General features: G+C 44.5%; 1 protein-coding gene across 1 annotated transcript in view; it reads right to left on the bottom strand.

Moving 5' to 3' along the window:
• Positions 1-23,148, bottom strand: part of LOC141727270 (uncharacterized) — a 66,813-nt gene that overhangs the window by 24,568 nt on the left and 19,097 nt on the right. Inside the window, 3 exon segments of the mRNA XM_074533631.1 lie at positions 14,967-15,091; positions 15,094-15,194; positions 15,264-16,021. Coding sequence (XP_074389732.1) covers positions 14,967-15,091; positions 15,094-15,194; positions 15,264-16,021 — 984 coding nt within the window.

Below are 23,148 nucleotides of genomic sequence, written 5' to 3'. Positions count from 1 at the left end.
CATCCACAATTGTGCCTGGATACAGCTGAGGGCTAAGGAAACATTGTTCTGTGTAGCACTAAGTGCATCAATTACCAATTTGCAATCATTCACATTCACTCTTTCCCAATTTGGCAAAATGTTTGACAGCAGCCACTGGTGTGTCCTCAAGGCTAACAAAGATGACCTCAGTGGTTGCTGTAATTTAGTCAAATCTCTAGTTGTACCAGCCAGTTTGTTCATTAGTACTTCAGAATCAATGCTATTCAGAATTCCCAATCTTGTACCCACAACACCGGTCACATCTCTTGGTGTTCTAATTTTAAAGGAGCTTCGTTTCCAAAGGCAAGTGGTCCAGCCTTCAAAAGAAGTTTGCAGGAACAGAGAACAGGCTGGCTGAATATCTGAAATGTTGTTCTTCATTAGCAATTTGACCTGTTTGAGTGACCATGCTGGATTGAACAATATTTGTTGTTGGCCAGTTTTCCTGATTACATAGGGTCCAATCTCGAAAATTCTTGGGATGAGTATATGGCTGGTGGTACAGGTGAAGTGGTGACAGTGGTAACATAGTATTGAAGTGAAGGGAGACGACCATCCGATTGATGAGCATCGACTCCAGTTTATTGATCAAATTCGACACCTTTTATAACAGTGCTAATTCACTTCATGCATATTGCAAAATCTGAGCTCCTGGTAGGCTGTAGAGAAAACTTCAAATCCTCCTTTTGTTTTCAATACCAAGATTTGTGTTCTCAAAACTTACTTTTGCTTTCCCAAAACAGCTAAAATATTTACTTGTTATGAGAAAACTGCTTGAGAACCCTGGTATGCAAGGCTCTCAAGGCCTTCATGTTTGTCACTTTTGCTTTCTCATACCTTATCCAAGGATAAGCTATCCACTTGTTATTAAAAACAACCTGAGAATTTCTTCTGCTTACAGAAACAGGCTGTGAGAATTTGCTCCTCACAGCTGCCTTTTAAGCCATGTCTGAAAAAATCTCCAACAACATAGGTTTCAGCATTTATTACAAATTTAAAAGAAAGGCCTTAATATCCTTGGACTAGAGACAAGTTACCTCTGTAGTGTGGGTTAATGTGTAGCTGTGCCAGCAATCTCGTATGCTTGGGTGCGTACAGATTTGCTTCTGTTTGTTTTCCCGATCTGTAGAAGCACTGATTGACATTGCTTTGCTGTAGTCAGACCCATTAACCATTCGACACCCAACACTAATTAGCTCACCTACTACTCCTTGAAGCTGCCAGGTTTTGTGTTTCTCCCATTCCTGTCTAGTGTACAACTTATCTTCATGTGTGACTACTGTTAGTAAGTTCAGATCTGTGACATTTCCCATAGATCCAGTGGATTGCAGGAAGGCTTGAGACCAGGGACAGGTGAAATGGCTTCCTGTTGCCTCTGCCAACTGGGGTGTGACATTAGAAAAAGGATTCACACTTTGGGTCTGAGAGAGTGTAATTACATCACTTAGTATGGGTTTTGGTACGGTGTTTATCTTAAATGTGTAAACCAAGCCTCTTAGTCCTAATGGACTAGCTGTGTCATTCTGCCACTGACATGTCACAGAATTGGGTTTGACCAAAGTAAAACTGTACCAGCAATCTAGTGATTCATCATTGCAATCCCTTGTAATTGCAACATTGGTGGTTTTGGTACTTGAAACATAACTACCAATATGGTCCTGGCAGCAACACAGAGTAAGGGGACTTTCTATTTTGGAACACCCCCATTTCTTTGTGGGACATAATTTTGCTGAGGGGATGTCCAGATGATTCCTTCCACCTGCTTCCATAAAATTTCCAGCAATTATGATGGAGGTGGCTTTTTCATGGAGGGTTCCTTCCACCACAATTGACTCACCAACCGTTCCCATCAGGGTCCTCATCAACTTGTTCTGGTCCCGTCTTCACTCATTTGGGCAGTACACCTTGGAGTCATGCTGCACTAGGGTTGCCAGGTTTGGGTAACCGCCCTTGGGATAGGTTCCAAGAACATTGATGTGCTGAACGATGGCTTCCAGCCACAGCTGCTCACAGGGGTTTGTCCATGAAATCGTGGTAAAATGCAGAAAAGTATTAGCAAGGTTATCATGTTTTCAGATGATTCTTATGTCCCTCGGGGTTCTCCTGTAAAAGCAATAACAACAAAAAATCCTGCCACTGAGAGGCAGAAAGGAGTTTAAAATGAGGGGATTATCCAGCATGTGCGTATGCGGTGCTCTTTTCCAAGAGTGTCAGAGGCTACCCATGCATATTTATTCAGAAGGGTTTTCAGCACAAGTGGTACCTCGCCCACCGTGGGGAGGTCCACTAAGACAGGTTGTCCAGGGTAATGTGATGGATTGTTTGCATTGTCGGGACCTTCCAGTGAAGGGATGATGCTTGGAGGTGTGGGGTAAAAAGCAGTGACTTTGGGGCAACCGTTCACCCCCCACCTGCTATTTACCCCTTTAACAGCCTCCCACAGCCGGCAGTCCCAGCTTGCTTTCTGGGGCTTAAGGAACCGTTTTAAAAGGCCATTTGTTCTTTCCATGATCCTTTTAGCCTGAGGGTAGTAAGGAGTATGAAAGGTCCACTTTATGCCTTCGGCTCTGGCCCAATCCTCTGCCACCTTGGCAGTAGAGACCCGTTGTCAGACTGAATTTCTTGCAGCTTTGGGAAAGTTCCAAACCACCCCTGCAAAGCTTTGACTGTGTTATCACCTGTGGCCCTTTTAAAAGCATCAGCTTGTACCAACCCAGATACAATTTCCACTCCTATCAACAAAAAATGTTTACCTCCTGACTTCCTAAAAGGACCAACATAATCTACCTGCTACACTTCCCACAAGCCTTTACCTTTCCTCAAATGCAGAGGGTCATCCTCTAAAGGATGCTTTTCCAGTCACTCGCGGCACTGTTCGCAGGCCGATATGCATGTTTAACACATTTCCCTGGTGACTGGCCAGCCATGGGCATGTGCTTCCTGGTACAGATCTTTTGCACCTGTGTGCTGTCTTTTTACATGTAACCACTCTAACAGTTCATTCCAATCCTGTGAGATAGTTTCCTTTTTCAGGGGGCTGTTTTGCAGAGAAAAGAAGAAACCTCACAACTTTGTAAAAGTTGTAAAGCTCGGTATGTTTATTTGCGGTGCCGGACACATGCGGAGAAAACTCTCCTCAAAAGGCATGCATACCTCTGAGAACTTCAGATCTTCTTTTATGCCCCTCTCAAATACATGTGTATACAGTTTCACAATAAGTTCATACATATTCATTTTTATGGGTTTCATGTGACTTTTACCACTAGTTCCTTTTTATCAGAAAAAATTCTGAGGTCAGGCTGACTTGCCCTTACAGCAGTCCCTGTCTCTCTCTGTCATCTTCTGTCTCCTCCCCTTTATCTCTGTCCTTTGTTGAAGTAACTTCACTGAGCTTAGGCCTTGCAGTCTGGCTAAGTAACTACAATTTCTAACCACAGACTCAACTCAGAAATGTACATTTCACCTAAATTAAAATGGATTTCTATCCTGGAAAATTTTCGCTTTGCTTTATTCCCCCCTTTCCTAAAAGGAGGAAGTAAATTCTTTTACTTCGTACAAATTCCTATGACAACAAGTGTTCTTTAGGGCTTTACCATGTACATTTTATAGTGGATAATCCTGAACTTATTCTAACTAATATTAACAAAACTACAGTAGGATGACACAACTTATCAAGGATTCTATTTGTAGTTGGTGACCACCTAAACACCACATCCCACCAGTGATGATCTGCATTTTCTTCTATTCTTTGCAGAATTCTAGTTATTTCTTTTGTATCATGTTGGACAGTAATTAAGGTTTTCTTTCCACTTTCTTGGATTTCTTTCAAGGTTTCCAGTAGGTCTTGGTGCTTAATTGTTTTACTAATGCAAGGTCCATTCCAATAGGGGTAGGTGATAGTCTGTGTTACATTGTATAATTAGTTTTAACCAGCTGGTGGGATGTCACTGGGGCCAAGTATGGAAAATCACACCCGATAATCTTAACAAAATTACAAATACAGAAATTAGAATGATTTCTACTAGACAGAATAACATCATTGCTATCAATTTTTCCAGCAGCACAGGCAGTTCTCAGGCATACACCCCCCTTTTCCAGTATATACGAGCACAGTTTTCTGGTCAGTGACTGGATGAATTTCAAAGTGGCAAATACTCTGTTCAGTGTCTAGACACACATATTGGGTACTAATAGTATTGCTTTTACAAATGAATCTCATCGTTTCTCTAGTAATGCAGGACTCTAAGTTTACTGTCTGCCACTTTTCATTCATCCTTTGTGCCCACACTCTATGTTCTGAAGGGTAGAGTATTGTTTTTTCATGGTTTAATCTTAGTGCAATGATGGGATGGATAACATAAACAGTGGCATTACATATGGTGAGCACAAAGGCAGTGGCCACATTAGAAGCAGGATCATAGGTGAAATTCACCATAGTCCACCAGGATTGAAACTTCCTTTCAAAATCAGTTGCATCATCCCACACAATTTTCCCAATTTCAGCTGGAAAATTACCTTGACCCCCCTCCCATATGATCAGAGGTGCTGTTGCCTGCATCCATAACTGTGCTTGTATACAACTGAAAGCTAAAGACACATTAACTTGAACTGTACTAAGTGCTTCTACTATTAACTTGAGGGTCTTGGTCCCCGGCCTTTTCATACTTCCTTACTTTGGCAATACTTTTGAAACCAGTCACTGTCTAGTTCCTAATGCCAACTGAGATGACTGTAAAGGCTGCTTCAATTTTGTTAGGCTACCTGCTGCAGTGGCCAGTTTATTCATCAGTATTTCTGAATCAATTCTATTTAAAACTCCTAATCCTGTCTCAAATATGCCAGTTAGATCCTTTCTTGTCTGCTCCTGAGATATGCCCTTCTTTGTAACCACGTTGTCCAGCCCTCAAAGGATGTTTTTAGGAAGGAGGAGCAGGCTGGTTGGATTTTTGAGATGTTAATTTGCATCATCAACTCCACACGTTTGAGAGACCATTCTGGATTGAATAATAGCTGTTGTTCAGTCACATTCTTTACTACGTAGGGGCCTATTTCATACACTTTAGGTTCAAGTTTGGGTAGAGTCTGAACTAGTATGGGTTGTATAAGGCCCTGCTGTTGTAAAAAGTGCAGTGTCTACTTTGAATTTACATGAAAGTCTGATAGCAACTTGAGCTCAAAGACAGGTCACTTCTACAGGCTGTGTCAAGGTGAAATTACACCAACAGTCTGATTCACTTAGGCTATCACAGACTTCCTGGTGTTCATATACACCAGGGGAGGTTGAGACACTAATTACATCTGGTCTTTCATAAGCTGTCCTATTGATGACACTCTACTTTGATTTCTTCTCCTCTGATTCCTTGAAGTGTCCACAGTTCCTGTTCCTGCCATTCTTGCTCCTCATATACCTGATTCTTGTGGATTACTACAGTAGATACGTTTAAATCTTTTTTTTATCAGAAAGTTCTCCCATGGATCTAGTATAGTGATTAAAAGCCTGAGACCAAGGCCATTCAGCATTGCTTTGGATAGAGGTACTCTTTAGTACTGAAACTTCAGTTACAATTACATACAAAATAATTCTGTAAACTAAAGTATGAACTACTCCTGACTGCAATATACTCATTTTGCCCGAATAAGTTTTGGTCTCAGTTCATTGTCTCCTGGTGTCACTCCTGAAGGGGCTTCTGGGCCTTCTGGGCCTTCTTCACCTGAGAGTGATGGATGCAGGCATTCTGCTCCTTGATTTTGATTGCAGTGAAGGTGGTGAGAAGCACTTGCAGTGGTCTCTCCCACTGTGGCTCCAAAGTCTTCTCTGTAAGAGACTTAACATATACATCATCCCCAGGCTATCTAACTCCCTGCTCCGAGTTCCAGCCACATGTTTCTCAATTCCTCTGAGCTGTTTAGTTAAAGGCACCTTGTAGGTGGACATTCTGGACATTCCCTTTGTATTCTATATGGTCTTCTATAAGGCATTCCAAAAGGATTCAGCATTCCTTTAGCTCAAGGTTTAGTTCAAATTTGCAGTAGTGCTAGTGGAAGAGCTTGGGGCTAGGGTAGATTAACTTCTTGCCCCAGTGTTACAATCTGCTGCTTAATCAAAGGATTCATTTTCTCTACCTGGCTACTTGATTGGGGCAGTATGGAGTGTGAAGTTCTTAATCTATGCCCAGGTGGCCACTAATCTGTTGCACTGCTTTGGAAATGAAATATGATTCTTTATCAGAGGATATCATGGCTGGAACTCTGAAGCGTGGTATTATTTCTTGTAAAAATAATCTGGTCACCTCTTGAGCTTTGACAGTTCTGGTGGGGAATGTTTCTGGCCACCCTGAAAATGTATCTATCAATACCAGTAAATACTGATACCCCCCTTTCCTTAGGAGTTCTGAAAAGTTGATTTGCCACTGCTGTGCAGGCCCATGGCCTCTCCCAGTCTGACCGAGTTTCGGCCCGGGGGTATTTTTGGGGTTAGTCTGGAGGCAAGGATCACATTGTCAGCTTACTTGAGTGATAGTGGCATGTAAATTCCTGACAACAATTCTTTCAATCAGATGTATGTTCTAGAAAGCCTGTGGAAATTACTACTTCAGAGTCAACACTTCATTTCAATGCAGTCTGTATCACTCGCAGCCTTGGTCATTTTGAGAAAAAAGCCACACTTTATAAAAGGTTTTTAAGTAGTTAGGCCCTAGGGTGTTTTCTAGGGCCCTTCCTTCACTAGTAACCACAAAAATGGGAAGGGATTTCTAGCTCTCTTTCAATGGTAGCCTACCCCTTGTAGTTGTATGTCTCTTTTGATTAGTATTATTGTATTATGGGTACCTTCGAGGAAAATCTGTACCTCACCCTTTGCTGCTTTCTTTGCCTCTCCATCCGCCAGCTCATTTCTTTCCTCCAATTTTAGGCTCACTCTCTGGTGTGCCTTAATATGCTTTTTCAGGTAGCTGATGTGCCTTAATATGCTTTTTCAGGTAGCTGAACTGCTTCCAGCAGCTGGATTGTCTCTTCTTTCCCTGTGAGGTCAGCAGTCCCCTCTCCTTCCATGTGCTCCATGTGCATGCACAACTCTGAGTGCCTTTTACTGTTTCTGAGGCATGGGTCAATGCATTTATCTCAGCATCTTGTGCAGAGGTACCTGTTGGTAAGGGTCCAGACTCTATTACCTCTCTGCAAGTAGTCACTGTGTACTTTGCAATGTCGCTTCCCATTGGCAATGTTGGCAAATTGGCTCCTGTCAGTGAACCAGTGAACCATGTCTCTGCATCATCCAGAGGAGTGTCCTTTAAGTCTGGGCGGCTGGAGGGGGTAGCTTCAGTGGTCTCTAGGCAATCATGGTGTACTGCTCCTTCTTGATTTCCACTGAGAAAAGAAGCTGGGTTGACAATATTAGTCACCATTATCTCTACATCACCTTGCTCTACAATGATGGCCTGGTATTTCAGAAACCTCTCTGGTGAAAGCCAGTGGCCACCCTTTACTTCCAGTACTGTGGACACTGTGTGGGACACTAGCACAGTCATTTTTGTCCTAGGGTAGACTGGGTGCCTCTTGAATATTCAGCACAACTGCTGCTACTCCTCTGAGGCAACCTGGCCATCCTTTGGCTGTTGCATCTAGTTGCTTAGAGAAGTAAGCAACTGCCTTTCAGTATGAACCCAAGTCCTGAGCCAGTATTCCCAGGGCAATTCCTTGCATGGAAAAATAGAAAGAATGGTTTACTTACATCTGGAAGTTTCAAAGCTGGAGCCGACATGAGGGTACTCTCTAGCTGGTGAAAGGCCCGTGTGGCTCCCTTTGTCCACTGGAGATCTCTGTTTCCATCAGCAATAAGAGCATAGAGGGGTCTGACGAGCAGTCCATAATTATAAACCCACAGCTGGCACCACCCTGCCATGCCTAAGAGGCTTCGGAGTTCCTTCGTTGTCTGGGGTTTCAGGGTTTGGCATATGGCTTCCCTGTCTTAAAGTCTGCTGCTCAGCACTCACTTCTTACCCCAGGAAGATTACCTTCTGTTTCACTACCTGTGCCTTTTTCTTTGGGACTCTGCATCCTTGGAGTCCTAGGAAATTCAAAAGGCTTACCATCCAGGCTTCCCTCATCTGAGTGGCTACTAGAAGATCATCCACATATTGCAACAGCCTCCTTTCCTCTTGTGGAGCTTCCCAGGACTCTGGGTCTTTGCAAGCTGTTCTCCAATTGCAATGGGGAATTTTGAAGCCTTCAGGCACATGGACTATGTGAGCTGTGTTTGAATACAAAAATTTTCTGGCTGGCTTCGTGGATAGGGAGGCAAAAGAAGGCATCTCTTAGGCCTAAAACAGTGAACTGGGTTAACTCAGGTGTTAAACAAGTTAGTAAAGTATATGGATTTGCTACCACAGGGTATAAATTCTGTGTTATCTTATTGACAGTCCTTAATCCAGTACTATCAATAATTGGGCTGATTCCTTCCTTATCTTCCTTTTGAGGGTACCACTCAGCTCTCATTGGTTATGTTCTTTCCTTAAGCTTGATTACCATGGGGGGGCATTTTTCACTCTCTCTGGTACAGCAGAGGCCCATACCCTTGAAAACACTTATTTACTTATTCTAATATCTCCTTACTAATGTCTTTCTTAATTTCAGTATCTGTTAATGTTAAGCCTAATATCTTTGTATCATTTGCCTCCAGAGTAACCTTTCTCATTTGAGAATGTTTAGCAAATTGAGTGAATTGTGCAAAAACTTCTAAGTACACATAATACACATGTTACTTTAAAGGTTTGCAAAAGTATGCCTTCTCAGACTGGCCAGTTGTTCCCCACACTACAACATAAACGTTCTCCACAGGTACTAAAGCTATATTTAAAACTGAATGTATGGCCCTTGTGTGGACTAAAATTCTTCCCGTTTGGGGAGGTCATCTTTATCCTTCCTCCCTTACCTTGGGAGGAGCCTTTAACAAATCATATGTACTCATTTTGCGAACTGTTTTTGCTTTGCATTTCAGCATGATAATCGTTGCTTGACTTCATACGTTGCTATCTTATGCTGTATGCTGAACAACACGTTTGATTTGCTTTCTCTTTGCCTTGTTTTCTTTTTCAAGGGCCAAGACCATAGGGTGGTCTGATCTCACAGTCTCTTTGCCATTCTGGGTGATTTCTTAAAATAAAAAGACATTTCATCATACAAAAACTCTATCCCATTTATCTTCCTATTTTAAAACAGTACTAACTGCAATGAAGTATTATAAATCTTTTTCTTTTCTGAGCTGCTGTTACTGGCAACCTTCTCCCAGTGAGCCCTTCCTCCCAAAAAGGGGCTAATTTAGGAACCTCTTCGCTCTGGTCAGCTCCCATTATCTCTTTCTCCTTCCCCTATCTCGCTTCCAGTTTCTCAGTCTTCCTCCTACACACACACAGCTCCAGGTGGCAGGTATCAGATGTGATTCCCACACACAAGCTCTAAGATCTTAGGTTCTGAATCAGCTTGATCAGAAACCTTTGATTTACACTTGGGGCATGTGCCCTGACGCTTATTAAAACAGCAATACCAGTGTTTCTCACAAACTCTGCACTGAATAATACCTGCACAGCCAGATTTTGCCCACAGGTCATTCCTGTGTTCCCTGGAGAAGCCAGGCAGCCAGAGTTGTCCCTGTGCTCAGGGGACAGCCACTGTCACCTCACGCAGCGTGTCAGCCTCTCGATGCACCAAAGGCTCCCCAAAATTGCCCGCAAAGGCAAGCTATTCTGTTTGTTACAGAGAACTTTAAATCCCTACAGCAGACTGTTACCAGTCCAGACTTGTGTCCTGGGTTGACTATATGATGCTTTTATCCCCAATCGTCTCATTCTGTTTGTTGAATAATAATAAGTTTTGTACCTTTAAGAGTGTTACAGAGAGTGAAGGGGGAGAGAGAAGAAGCGCGCAGTTTGTTTTCAGACACTGCACTCACTCCTCCACATTCCTGCTCCTGAGTGTGTTGTCTGCGGACAGACAGCGGGACAGAGAGCTCTTCTTTTGCTTTTTAGTTAGTGTTAGCTAGCTGAGGCAAAGAAGTTCCCTGGACTGTTTTTTTTCCCTTTTCTTTGGACCTCTTGGAACTGCTCTGGACTGAACACCCAGGAGAGCACCGGCAGCTGCAGCTGTGGCCCACCGGGCCGGCCCTGGCCTGCTACAATTCCAGCACTGAGAGACTGATCAGAGACTGAGTGAGCTGCTGCTTGAACCCGGGGTTTTCTCAGTTTGTCATCTCTTTTAGAGTGGCAAGGGGTCTCATTGTTTTGATACTGTTTTGGTCGTATTGTTTAATAAACAGGGGTTTTTTTCCACCTTTCTCCAAGGAGGTATTTTTCTTTCCTCCCGGACCAGTTGAGGGGGGAGGGGCCGATTGGATCTGCTTTTCCCACCGGAGCTCCTTTGGGGGGATTCTTCCCCAAACTTGCTCTAAACCTGGACAACTTGCTATGGTACTAGCTGAAGTCTCATTAACTAATTCATCTGTTCTATCTAAAATCTGTTTTACAAAATATCAGTCTTTTCTAGTTCTCTTCTTGCACAATCTAATTAAGCACTGTGTCTACTTACACTTTACTGCCTTGCAAAAAGGCTGTGCTTGCCTTAGCCGAAACTCTGATATGCCCACAGACACAGACACACATGCACCACCCCCCTTTTATCTCAAATTCACTAGAGCCAAGGCTTGAATTGCTGTGAGGGGGAGAATTCTTGGAATTCCTTTAATTCACTTTATGGTAGTTAAACATAAATCACCATACTATAGTTCTTCTGTGTAAAATGCTACTCTTGTTGCAAACAAAATCTTAAAATCTCCACAAACACCACTATACAATCTGAGAATCAAATTACCACAATGCAGTGAAAGAAAATCACCACACAAAATCACTGGGAAAGGGCATATCTCTCGAAGTGCCCACTCTTCTCAACACAACACAGCATACCATAATTCAGCATTTACTCACATCAGTTTTTCCTGGACAGAATCAAAATAACAGCACACAGTCTAGAGATCAAGTCCAAACATTCAAGGCAAAGGAACTCTCTGAGCTTGTACTCATGGTTACAATGTACCAAATTTACACAAATGACTACATTTAAACACAACAAATACCATCACTGATGTTCCTCCACTCGCGTCTCCGCAGGGTAGTTCTCTCCCTGCCCCCACAGCCTGCTGCAGCCTCAGGCCTCACACGACTGCTTCAAACACGGGTAGTACTCACCCCCCCGCACTGTAGGACACTGTAGATCTACTCTCTTTTATACACCATGCACTTATACACTTGCACGATTACAAACACAGTGCACTGACCACACAATGCATTAACCATACAGCGACACAGTGTCTGGACATCACACACACACACAAACACAAATAAAACACACATGGGTTCAGCAGTTTTGCTCTATCAGAACAATGAACCCCCAATACACACATACACGTGTTCACCCAACCCAACCCCAGGGTCACTAGTGATCTGCCCTATCAGAACGATGAACCCCATCTCTAATATAGCTGCTCCATCAGCTGAACCCAGACATCTCTGAGTGATTTACTCCCTACTGAGTGATTTACTCCCTAGCTCTCTTTTTCCTCCCCCGGGGGCCCCTCAGTACATACCGTATTCTCCTCCGCAGGCCAGCAGGTGCTTGTCTATCCTCGCAGGAGGCAAGCTGAGACAAGTGGAGCCCCATCAGGAAAAAAATCCTAGGGTGCGCCTTGGAGGTCCGTCTATCCCCCCTGCCCCTCTGGGGACAGAGAATTCCTGCCTGGCTCGCCATAATGTTTTGCAGAGAAAAGAAGAAACCTCACAACTTTATAAAAGTTGTAAAGCTCGGTATGTTTATTTACGGCGCTGGACACATGTGGAGAAAACTCTCCTCAAAAGGCATGCGTACCTCTGAGAACTTCAGATCTTCTTTTATCCCCCTCTCAAATACATATGCATAAAGTTTCACAATAAGTTCATACATATTCATTTTTATGGGTTTCATGTGACTTTTACCACTAGTTCCTTTTTATCAGAAAGACTTCTGAGGTCAGGCTGACTTGCCCTTACAGCAGTCCCTGTCTCTCTCTATCATCTTCTGTCTCCTCCCTTTTATCTCTGTCCTTTGTTGAAGTAACTTCACTGAGCTTAGGCCTTGCAGTCTGGGTAAGTAACTACAATTTCTAACCACAGACTCAACTCAGAAATGTACATTTCACCTAAATTAAAATGGATTTCTATCCTGGAAAATTTTCACTTTGCTTCAGGTCTAGGCCTTGCTAGTTCATCAACTCTGTTGCTCCATTCACCTGCTTGATTCCCATCTGTTTGATGGGAAGCTACCCAACCAACCAGAAAGTTTCCTTTACTGGTGATTTCTAGGATTTCTTTCCATTTATCTTTCTGCCACACAGGGATTCTGTTAACTTCCCAGCCTTTCTGTTGCCAGAAAGGGAGCCACTCAGTGCAGCCTTTGTATACTGCATATGAATCAGTATAGATGTAAACAGGAGAAGTGTTTTGTGCCTCACGCTGGAAAACACTCCAGAGGGCTATGAGTTCTCCTACCTGAGCGCTGCCCTCCCCTTCTGTGATAATTTTTTCACCAGATGAAATATGCAAGGCAGCCGCCTTATATTTCCAAATTTTTCTTTCCCGCTTTGAGGAAGCATCTGTAAACCAACAGTTTGCTGCTAACTCAGGTTAGAAGGGTGGTGCTACTTTTATTAGTGAAGCAGGTTTGTCTTGGCTACTATCCAGGCTCTCAGTATCTTGTATTGCCAAGAATTTTGCAGCACCTTCTGTGACAGGAAAGCTATTGCAGTAATACTCTATTTGAGCATACCACTTCCTGACTGATGACTTTTGGGCTATGCCGTCAGGCAGAGGGGTCCCATTTGTGACAGCTTTAATTACTTTGAAGGGACCTCTCAAGATGATAGCTTGCTGCCGTGTGATTTTTTCTACTTCAATGAGAGCTAAGCTAACAACAAACAATACTTTTTCCCAGGAAGTGTATCTTTTCTCAGCATCTTTAAAACCACGGGTAAAGAAGCTGACAGGCCTTGTTGGACCTTGCTGCCAGATGTGTATTGATAGCCCTAAGGAGGTAAATCCCCATTCCACTTGGAAAGCGTCTTTTGGATGAATGAGCCCCAATGCCTGATGTGCAGTGGCTTCAAAAATCAGTAATTGCAGTGCTTCTTCCTGAGAAGGAGTCCAATCCCATTTGACTCCTTTTCTTAGTAAATTGTAAAGGGGCCTAGCAGTGATTGAGAAATCTGGGATATGTTTCCTCCAGAATACTAATAGTCCTAAAGCTTGCTGGAGGTCCTTTTTGTTTTCAGGCATTTTCATCTGTTCTAAAGAAGGTAAAGTGTCAGGTTGGATGCATGTGCTTCCAGATCACCACCAAATTCCCAGAAATTTTACTTCCTGAGAAGGCTTCTGAATTTTCTCTGAGGGAATCTTTAAATCAAGGCTCTCCAGATGAGAGATTATATTCTGTTGGAGATCCCCCACCTCTTTAATTTCTTCTCCTCCTACCAAAATGTCATCAATGTATTGGTACACAGCTACAGTGTCAAGTTTAGGTATTTTTTCTAATTCCTTAGCTAAAGCATGGTGTGCTAGAGTTGGAGAGTGTTTGTATCCCTGAGGGAGTCTGGTGAATGTTTACTGTTGTCCCTCCCATGTGAGTGCAAAGTGGTCCTAACCCTAACCCGTGTCCTCTGGTTGTATAGGTATCATGAAGAACATGTCTTTGACATCTATGGTTGCCATGACTGTGTGAGCTTTTTTTTGTATTGATGTTATTAATTCAGCTAAATTTGGCACTGCTGCAGTCAGAGGATCAGTGTTGGCATTGAGCCTACAATAATCTATTGTAAGTCTCCACTTCCCGTTGGGTTTTTGGACTGGCCACACGGGTGAATTATATGGGGAGTGTGTGTTAATTATTATTCCTTGATCCCGCAATTCCTGAATAACTGGTTTGATGCCTTCTCTAGCTCCAGAAGGCAAGGGATACTGTTTCACATTGATTGTTTTACTGTAAGGCAGTGCGGGTGCGGTCTGAAGCAGCCTAATGTTAAGTGGCGGAGTGCCAAAAGACCACAGAAAACCCTCGGTGTCTTCCCACTGCCTTCCTGCAAGGACATCCATCCCTTGCAGATTATTCGGGATGTCCCCAATTACCATTTTGACAACCAATTGATTTTCTTCTCCAGGGAGTGTTACTTTGACTAGAGCAACATTCATTGGTTCCTAAAGCATTAAGAATGCAGCATTGCCTTTTTGTTGGAACAACTCCAGACTTCTGGGCATCTCTATGTGTTACTGCGGAGATCTGGGCTCCCATATCAACAATGAAGGTTACCAGAACATTTTTGGGGCCTGTGATAGCTGTAATTAACCTGTCTCCTGATTTATTTTTTGTGAGCATTTGTAAGTAAACCCAACCTCCGCTCCTTCGCTCACCTGTAAGCGGCGGAGATATTAGTCTCCTGAAAGCTCTGTTGGTGAAGATTCACTGTTTGTGTTTTGGGGCACGGCTGGGTGGGCAGTTATGTTGCTTAGGCTCTGTGAAAGAAGTTGTAAAAGAGTTACTTCTGGCTTAGTGCTAGTGCTTTTCAGGAGACATGCAGCCAGGGTTTCACTGTCCAAGTTCTGTGAAAGAAGCTGAGAAAGAGTTAATTTTGGCTCACTGGCTGTGTTCTGCGGGAGAGGCTGAGACGCAGCTTCACTGCCCAGATTCCAAGGGAGAAGCTGGGAAAGGGTTAACTTTGGCTCACTGCCTGTGTTCTGTGGGAGAGACCGTGATGTACTGTGTGTACTGTACTGTGTATTGGTAGGAGTGTTTGTTAGTTTCTGATGAGGGAGGGGGATAGGTGCACTGGGGTGGGTGGAGGTATTTGGTCTCCTAAAATTCCAGTTAGTTATGACTTTCTGCAATTTTTCAAGTGGTAAACCATCCATTATGTCCCGGGGGACCCCTTTTTTTATTCCCAACATCCACCAGCGTTGTCTGTTGGAAATCTGTTTTCCTGGTTCTGTGTTTTCAGTGTTGTTTTTTCTGATTTTTCTTCCAGGGTTTTTACAGGCCCATACTGTCCACAATAATTTATTAAATCAACTGCTACTTCACTCCATGTCCAAAACTTACAGCTGCTGCTAGATGTGTCAGATGGTGTTGTGAGGGTCTGTGTTGGTGTATAGGGTGAAGGTGCAGTGTCAGTGGACTCAGACTGCTCAGTGGAGTTGTTAAGAAGCCTATCCAGTCTATCTATTGGGCTTAAAGCCATAATTGTTTTTTGAATAGTGATTGCTGTTGATTTCAATGCTTCTGGAAGCCCACAAATTAAAGGGGTCATAATTTCAGGCTTCACAGGCAGTTGCATTGGGGATTCAAAGCCAGGAATTAATTTTTTCTCATTAATCATTTGCAAACATGCAGCTTTTTGTACACTTTCTAGGATTTGGTCAGGGGTAGTGGCAATTGCTAGGGGATCACCCCTTTCCAGGGGATTTATTCCCCCAGCCCAATAGGCTGCACGTTGTGTTAGAGACCAGGCGTCACGCTTATCTCCTGTTGTTAGGAAAACACCATGTCCCCAATATCCAGTGGCTTCTTGTTCAGTTAACTTAATCTGGTCTCTGCCAGTGAGAGACACATGGAACACATATTCCATTTCGGATTCGTGAGGAAGACATCTAAATTCCTTTTTCAATTTAGCTAATTTGGTAGCGCTGAATGGTGTTTGTTTAGTTGTTATGTAGGGATCCAGGTCTTCATCATTAATGTTATTATATTCAGTTTTAATAAAAGGTCTCAAATGAGGACAGCAATTTTCCCCACAGTTTTTAACTGTTTCAGATTCTTTGTAAGAATAGTTTTGTTTTGCTGCCTCAAGTTCTTTGTATGGATAAATTTTTTTAATGCAAGGTGTTCCTTTTTCTTCCTCCTCTGTAGAGAAATTGATTTTGTGTATGGTTCTTCCCTAAGGGCAGCTCGCAGCTTGTAAATTTAATTTCTGTCCTCATTTAACTGTTTTTGCAAGATTTCAACTAAATTTTGAAGGGAATCTATAATTACCATTTCCTCACTCCTCCGTTTACAGCGGTTTTCTATGACAGCAGTAAGACATGCTCCAAGGACTGAGCAAGGAATGTTTTTATTTTTACCCATTTTGAATTTTGATTCATGTTGCAGAGAACATATTCTATCGATGACATTTTCTAAATTAAACCAATTGTTCTCTGCCAAGTGTCTTCGCCAGATGACAGCTTGGCATTGTGTTTAGCAAGCAACGAGTAAAAATCAGCTTTTGCTTTAGGATTGAGATTTTCATTCATTTTGTGTGAAGGGACTAGGACTATACCAGGGAGCTAATTTGCTAACTCAGGTTATACAGACTTTTTGTTCTGTGGTAGTGTGTTGTTAAGTTTCTTGTGTTATTCCCCCAATTTACGTATTGTTCTCCCCTATTATGTGTAAAATGGTTTCGTTCCCCCAGTTTTTCCCGCCACTGCTAGCCTGTCAGCTAAGTTGCTATAGCAACTGCTATTCATAGTTGCCGATATGTAATTGCTCCTCCCCTGGTTTCCCTTATAAGTGAAAGTTGTTTCCTCCCTGTCCAGTCAATCACTCCCTTCCTCCTCCCAAGTTTCGAGAACCTTCTCCTCTCTGGAGATGGTGGTTGGCTGGGGTCCCAGGACACCTCCTTTACCTTTTGATTATTGGTCTCCATGGAGTGTCAGTTCTGTGAAGTTCATCCCCTCACCTTTCCTGATTGGCTCTGTCTGTACCTACCTCCCTCCTTTATAATCCTGTTTTCACCCCCTATGAAAGAACTTTTTCCCGGCTGGTTTCCCCGGTGTTTTTGGATCTGGCATCACCTGCAATGAACCGATGTTTAACCCCCGGGAAATGGTCAACTCCGTTCCTCTCATATACCAGCGAGGTACGCCAGTCCGCAGCCAGCACAGCCCGAGGCCATCAGACGCCGAAGGGTGCTGGCCAGGAATTGCAGAGGGGCGTCGGCCTTTCGCCCTCAGCTAGTCGGATTCTAAACTTCGGGCCACATACGTTCCTCTCCGCATTGTTCCACTCTGTCTCCCTAGATAGCTGAAGAAACCAAAATCTGTCTGGAAGGGACTGTTTTAATTACTTCAGATTGTCCCTTCCTTTCCAGACAGTCCAGATACACGCACTTACACACACACACAAGTGTTTTCTTTGTGAGGGGACCAGAACCTAGAACAGGAGGAAAGCCACTCAGCCTTCACTGGGCCGCCCCTCACTCCCCTGTGTAGGTGAAGGGACAATAACTGTCTAAAAGGCACAGCTTAATTACTTCAAGTCTGCCCCTTCCCTTTTTAGACAGTCCAGGTACACAAAAATACAGCAGTAAAAACAGTAATAGGTTCAAATTCAGCTCTAATACAACAGTAGCAGGCTCAGATTCAACTCAAATACAGCAACAACAGTATAAATACCAATATCAATATCAGTAACAGCATCAATACCAGGATCAGGAGAAGTATCAGTGTCGGTGTCCATGCCGGTATCAGATCAGTAACAGAACTGACAGTAACAATTTTCCCCTGCTTTTGCACCGAAAAAATCTTTTGTATCAATTCCAGAGCCTGTGTGCTCAATCAAGCATGAGATTTGGCTTTGGCGTATGCAGTCTGCGAGAGGTTACAGGCTACACAAAATCTGCAAAATCTCGCTGGCTACCAGAATCCATCCTCATCACCAATTTATGTGAAGGTCCATCCGAAATGAACCAGTGACGAATGATTTTTTTGGTGCAAAAATAACCGACAAAGGCACAGGGGTATTGCAGTAACAAATCAACAAAATACAATTTTATTGATGATAACCACAGCTGAATATGCATTTGGTTATGGAATCTGGGGAAGAGAAGGGTAGGACAAGGGAAAAAGGGAGGAAAAAGGTTAGGGAAGGGGTATAGCTGAGAAAACATGATGTCTTCGGGGGCCCGCCGCTGAAACTCGCTGGTGCACGCTTTGGGGAGATCTCAACAGACGGTCAAACCAAACCCCAAAATATACGTTCTTGGTTGGGGGAATGATGGCCGAAATTAGGTTTCCATGGAGGGGAGAAGAATAGGAACAGGAGGAGTGGGAGAGGCTATTCCATTGTTTTCATGGCCGAATGCTTGCAGGTACGTTTACTCTGATTAGGTTTTCCCCCATCCCCGAGTTGGGAGGGGGTACAGTCCCAGTCTCTGGAAGGAGGTTGCCAGAGGGCGCGCCAGAGGGGTAACATGGGTGTGCCACTAGGGTGCCAGAGGGGTTCTTGGTTCCTTGATGAGGGGATTCGCATCTCTGTTGGTCCGTCACAGTGGTTGAAGGCAGACAAGAGGGGTCTTCTCTTGGAGGGGGTGAGCCACCCCAGAGCTCAGTCCAGCCAAGTCAGGAGTTTGGAAGAAAGCCCAGTTCCATAGTTCAGAAAAGGGCATCATGCCCCTTCGAGTACAGCATGGCATGTTCTGCAACCACCACCTGTGAAAACACTCAATAAGCCTGAGACTTTCTTTCCCAACTGGCTCAACAGTTTTTAACCTTTCAGTGGTCTTTTTCTCATGACAATTGTGAGGCAAAAAAAAATGAAGGATTTTCGGATGGACATTCACAGGCCCGTGGGTAGCAGAAAGTCACTGATGGGCTTCAGCATGTGCACAGAAGGACACAGGAGCTGGGCAAGAGTGTGGAGCAGAAGCCCAGTGAGGGGGTGCTGAGAGATCTTTAGCCTGGACAATGGAAGGCATAGGAGGGACCTTCAGCAGACTTCCAACAATCCATATGTGACATTACTCAACACACACGCTGTTTCCCTACTAAACATGCCCTCAGTGAAACCAAGTGCTTTCGACACTGGAGTGGGTGATACTTCACTCTTGTAACTTGTTGGCTTGTTGTTTTTCTAGGAGAGGTTTGCGTGTTCATTTTCCCTTTTTCCTGCAACCAAAGAATACTTGGCACTATGTTTCCTGCCCCATTCAGCCCTGGATGAGATTGTGATCCAGTTGGAATTTTCCACATCTGTGGCAGCAGTAGTAAAGACGTTGCTGTCGTTTTCCTGCTTTTCCATTTCAGAACATTCAAGAATTAAAAGTTTTGTTTTACAGGATCAAGGTTGATTGCTGATAGCAGCCAGGGAGGAATATCAACCTCATGTCCATCCACAGTTCTATTTAACGGGCCTGTTTTAACTTGGTCTGTGGGACTGTCATACCCAATGTCGCTGCGGAATGTTCTGATTTCTCCTTAGAAGATGTGGTGGTAGATCTGAAAGGAAATGAGTTTCTGAATAATAGGTGATAACTTGTCCCTCATGCTTCTCTCCCTGCCACAGCTGACAGAACCAAGAGCCATCTCTCCCCTGGCTCCCTCTGCTCCTGGAGAAGAAGCCCAAAAAGAGCAAATTGAGGCGGACGAGCTCCAGTTTCCATCACTGCTCAGAGAAGAGCCTGAATATCCTGAGCCCGTAAGTGCCAGTTGTGTGTGATGCTGTCTTTAGAGCAAGGCAGAGGTGCAAGTTTCAGAGCAGCTTGGCGCTTCCTCTTGCTGGCTGAGGATGCCGAATGCTGGAGTGCTGCCAGGAGCTAGGGATTTCCTTCAGGCAGTGACAGCAGAATTTGGCCTTTGTCCTGTGATGTTGAGGCCCCAAATGGCTGGTGCCTCTGGGAGAGCATCTGGCTGCTTGGCTCAGGGAAGCTCTGTCTCTGGGCTTCTGCAGTGCTATGGCCGAGGGCGCATGTGGTAGTGCGGGAGGTCAGAGGGCTTTCTTTGTTTTCCCTTGTTGGAAAGATGTGTTTCGCTTGTGAGAGTGCTCTGCAGTTTTCTTGAGTTATTCTTCAGTTCTAAAGAGTCTTATTGCCAAGTTGTCTTTTGGCTTTTGATAAAACTCAATGAGATCATTGTTATATGTATGAAGCTGTGCAGGGCCATTCCCTTTCCATGTTGCCAAAGAAAGAAAGTGAGTAGTTATGAAGCGTCCTGGTGAGGCAAAAGCAGAAGTGACAAGTTTGTTTTGATGCATTTGGTGATGAAGTCTGCAGCTTTGGCAAGTGCCTTGGAGCCTGGAGTGCGGATGAGGCTGCAAGTCCTTGACTGTTTTCTTATGTTGCTCAGAAGAGGAAGGCCATCTAGAAATGGCTGATGCTGTATTTGAATTAAAATGTGCAACTCTGCTGCTGGGGAGCTGTGTGGGTTCAAAAGGCCCAGGGGTGTGGTAGAAGATCAGCTGAAGAAGAGCCAGCCTGGCACCAAGAAGGCCAAGGGCATGGTGGGCTGTGCCAGCAGCAGTGGGGCAGCAGGAGCAGGGCAGTGAGCGTGGCCCTGTGCTGGGCAGCGCTGTGGCCACAGCTGGAGTGCTGTGTGCACTTGTGGGCCCTGGGAAGCAGAAAGTCACTGATGGGCTTCAGCATGTGCACAGAAGGACACAGGAGCTGGGCAAGGGTGTGGAGCAGAGGCCCAGTGAGGAGGTGCTGAGAGAGCTTTAGCCTGGACAATGGAAGGCATAGGAGGGACCTTCAGCAGACTTCCAACAATCCCTATGTGACATTACTCACCACAAGGGCTGTTTCCATACTAAACATGCCCTCAGTGAAACCAAGTGCTTTAGATAACAGAATGGGTGACACTTCTATCTTGTGCCTTGTTTGCTTCTTGGTTTTCTAGGAGAGATTTGTTATGTTCATTTTCTCCTTTTCCAGGAAGCAAAGATTATTCTGCACGATATTTCCTCTCCTTTCCAGCCCTGGATGAGATTGTGATCCAGTTGGAGTTTTTCCAGTCTGCAGCAGCAGTAGCAAAGGTGTTGCTGTCGCTTTCCTCTTTTTCCTTTTCAGAGCTTTCAAGAACTAAAAGCTGTATTTTACAGAGGCAGTGTTGCTTGCTGATAGCAGCCAGGGAGAAATAGCAACCCTATATCCATCTAGAGTTCTGTTGAATTCGCCCATTAAAATTTGGTCTATGGCATTTGCAATCTCTATGTCGCTACGGAATGTTCTGATTTCTCCTTAGAAGATGTGGTGGTAGATCTGAAAAGAAATGAGGTTACACAATCATACAGACCTCTTTGTCCCCTTCGTCTCCCTAGAAGTCTGAGGAAACAAAGTCTGTCTGGAAGGCACTGTTTTAATCACTTCAGGTTTGTCCCTTTTTTTCCAGACAGTCCAGATACACACCCTCACACACACACACGTGTTTTCTTTGTGAGGGGACCAGAACCTAGAACAGGAAGAAAGCAACTCAGCCTTTGCTGGGCCGCCCCTCACTCCCCTGTATAGGTGAAGGGACAATATCTGTCAAAAGGTAAAGCTTAATTTCTTCAGGCCTGTCCCTTCCTTTTTAGACAGACCAGGTACACAAATACAGCAGTAAAAGGTTCAGATTCACTCAAATACAACAGTAACAGGTTCAGGTTCATTCAAATACAACAGTACCAGCATCAATGTCAATATCAATATCAATATTGTCATGGTTTAGGCCTGGCACAGAGCCAGTGCCCCCATGAGAATACCCTCTCCCTGGTGTCTGCTGTGAGATGTGACCAGGAATAAGCAAAGCAGGCTCCAGCTTAGAAATAAAGAAAACTTTATTACCTAAACTACAAGAAAAGAAAGAGAAAAAACTATAAGGGAAATAAAATTAAAAACCTTACAAAGAAACCACTTTTCTCCTCCCCACCACCAAAATTTCCCAATCCGATACATTCCCCCAAATCACCAACTGCCCAGCCTGGCACCACCCTTTAGAATACTCAAACTTCAGTCCATGAAGAGGAGAGGAGTTCTTCTTGTTCCATAGGCATCCCCTGGAAACATGCTGAAATCTCGTGTGCTTCCATGTCACTCGGCACCACCCGGAAAGTCCTTTTGCCATGGTGACATCTTCCTTCCATGCCCAGTGCTCTCACCACTGTACATGGACCAGAGCTGCTTTTAGGTTTGTCTTTTAAGGATGCATTGTCTCACTCCAAAAAGGCACAGTCTCTGCTTTGGGACATCTGTCCCCCCCATTTTTTTCCAACCCCCTGGGGCCGAGAGGTCCCCACAATGAACCCTCCTGGTTCTGAGGCACTGCCTCCCCCTAAGTGCAGTCTCTGTGTCACAGGAATAAAACTGAGTCTGTGGCTACACAAGAAAAAGTCCAGCCAAAAGGCCACTCCAATCATCTCTCTCTCCACTCAGCCAGTCTTCTCTATGTCCTTCGGGCCAGGTCCTTGGTTATCTCATCTCTTATCTCTCTTCTTATTCAGCTCTGAGGAGGATCAGCATTTTTGCAAGGTCCCAGTCATGAAAGAAAGGGGTTAAAAAAATTCAGTCTCTCCCTGTCCCAGAGCTCCGGCACTCCCACACTTGCTGCTGCTCTGGCTGGCACCTCCTCACTGCATTCCCCCCCAGCCTTTTCCTCCTGGGCCGGCCGCTATCAAATTCAGACGCCGGCTCTCCTCTCTCTCCTGGGGGGGGAATGGCTGCCCAATGGCCGTCTCTTGGGGCTCCTCCACCCTTCCGTCCTCAAGGGCCTCCTCACCACCCATCTCTGTCCAGGCCCAGGCCTACCACATGGCTGCCCCTCCTCTGCCCAGCAGCAGCAGCTGGACGGGGGAAAGGGAGATCCGACCTCCTTCCCTCAAAGTCCCAAGAGAGCCTCCCAGGGCCGAAGCTCTGCTTTTAACCCCTGTGTGTTCTCAGAGGTGTGTCCAAACCACACTGGCCACACCAGGTGCCAATATCAAAATCCGAGCACCCATTGGTTTGACCACAGCATCCCAGAATTCCCACTACATCCTGGTCAAACCACAACAATATCAATGTCAGCATCAATATCAGGATCAGGAGCAGTATCAGTGTCGGTGTCAGTGCCCGTATCAGATCAGCAACAGTAGTGATAGTAACAATTTCCCCAGCTTTTGCACCGAAAATATCTTTTGTGTCAATTCCGGAGCCTGAGTGCTAAATCGAGCATGAGATTTGGCTTTGACATGTGCAGTCTGCGGGAGATTAGAATCAAACACTTTTTCAGGGCAGATCTTTCGTTCCCCTGATACAGACTACACAGAACCCGCAAAATCCCACTGGCTACCAGA

The sequence above is a fragment of the Zonotrichia albicollis genome, chromosome Z (genome assembly GCF_047830755.1).
Source record: "Zonotrichia albicollis isolate bZonAlb1 chromosome Z, bZonAlb1.hap1, whole genome shotgun sequence".
NCBI classification, from domain to species: Eukaryota; Metazoa; Chordata; class Aves; order Passeriformes; family Passerellidae; genus Zonotrichia; species Zonotrichia albicollis.
The sequence above is the reverse complement of the archived record's forward strand: the minus strand, read 5'-3'. Positions and strand labels throughout refer to the sequence as shown.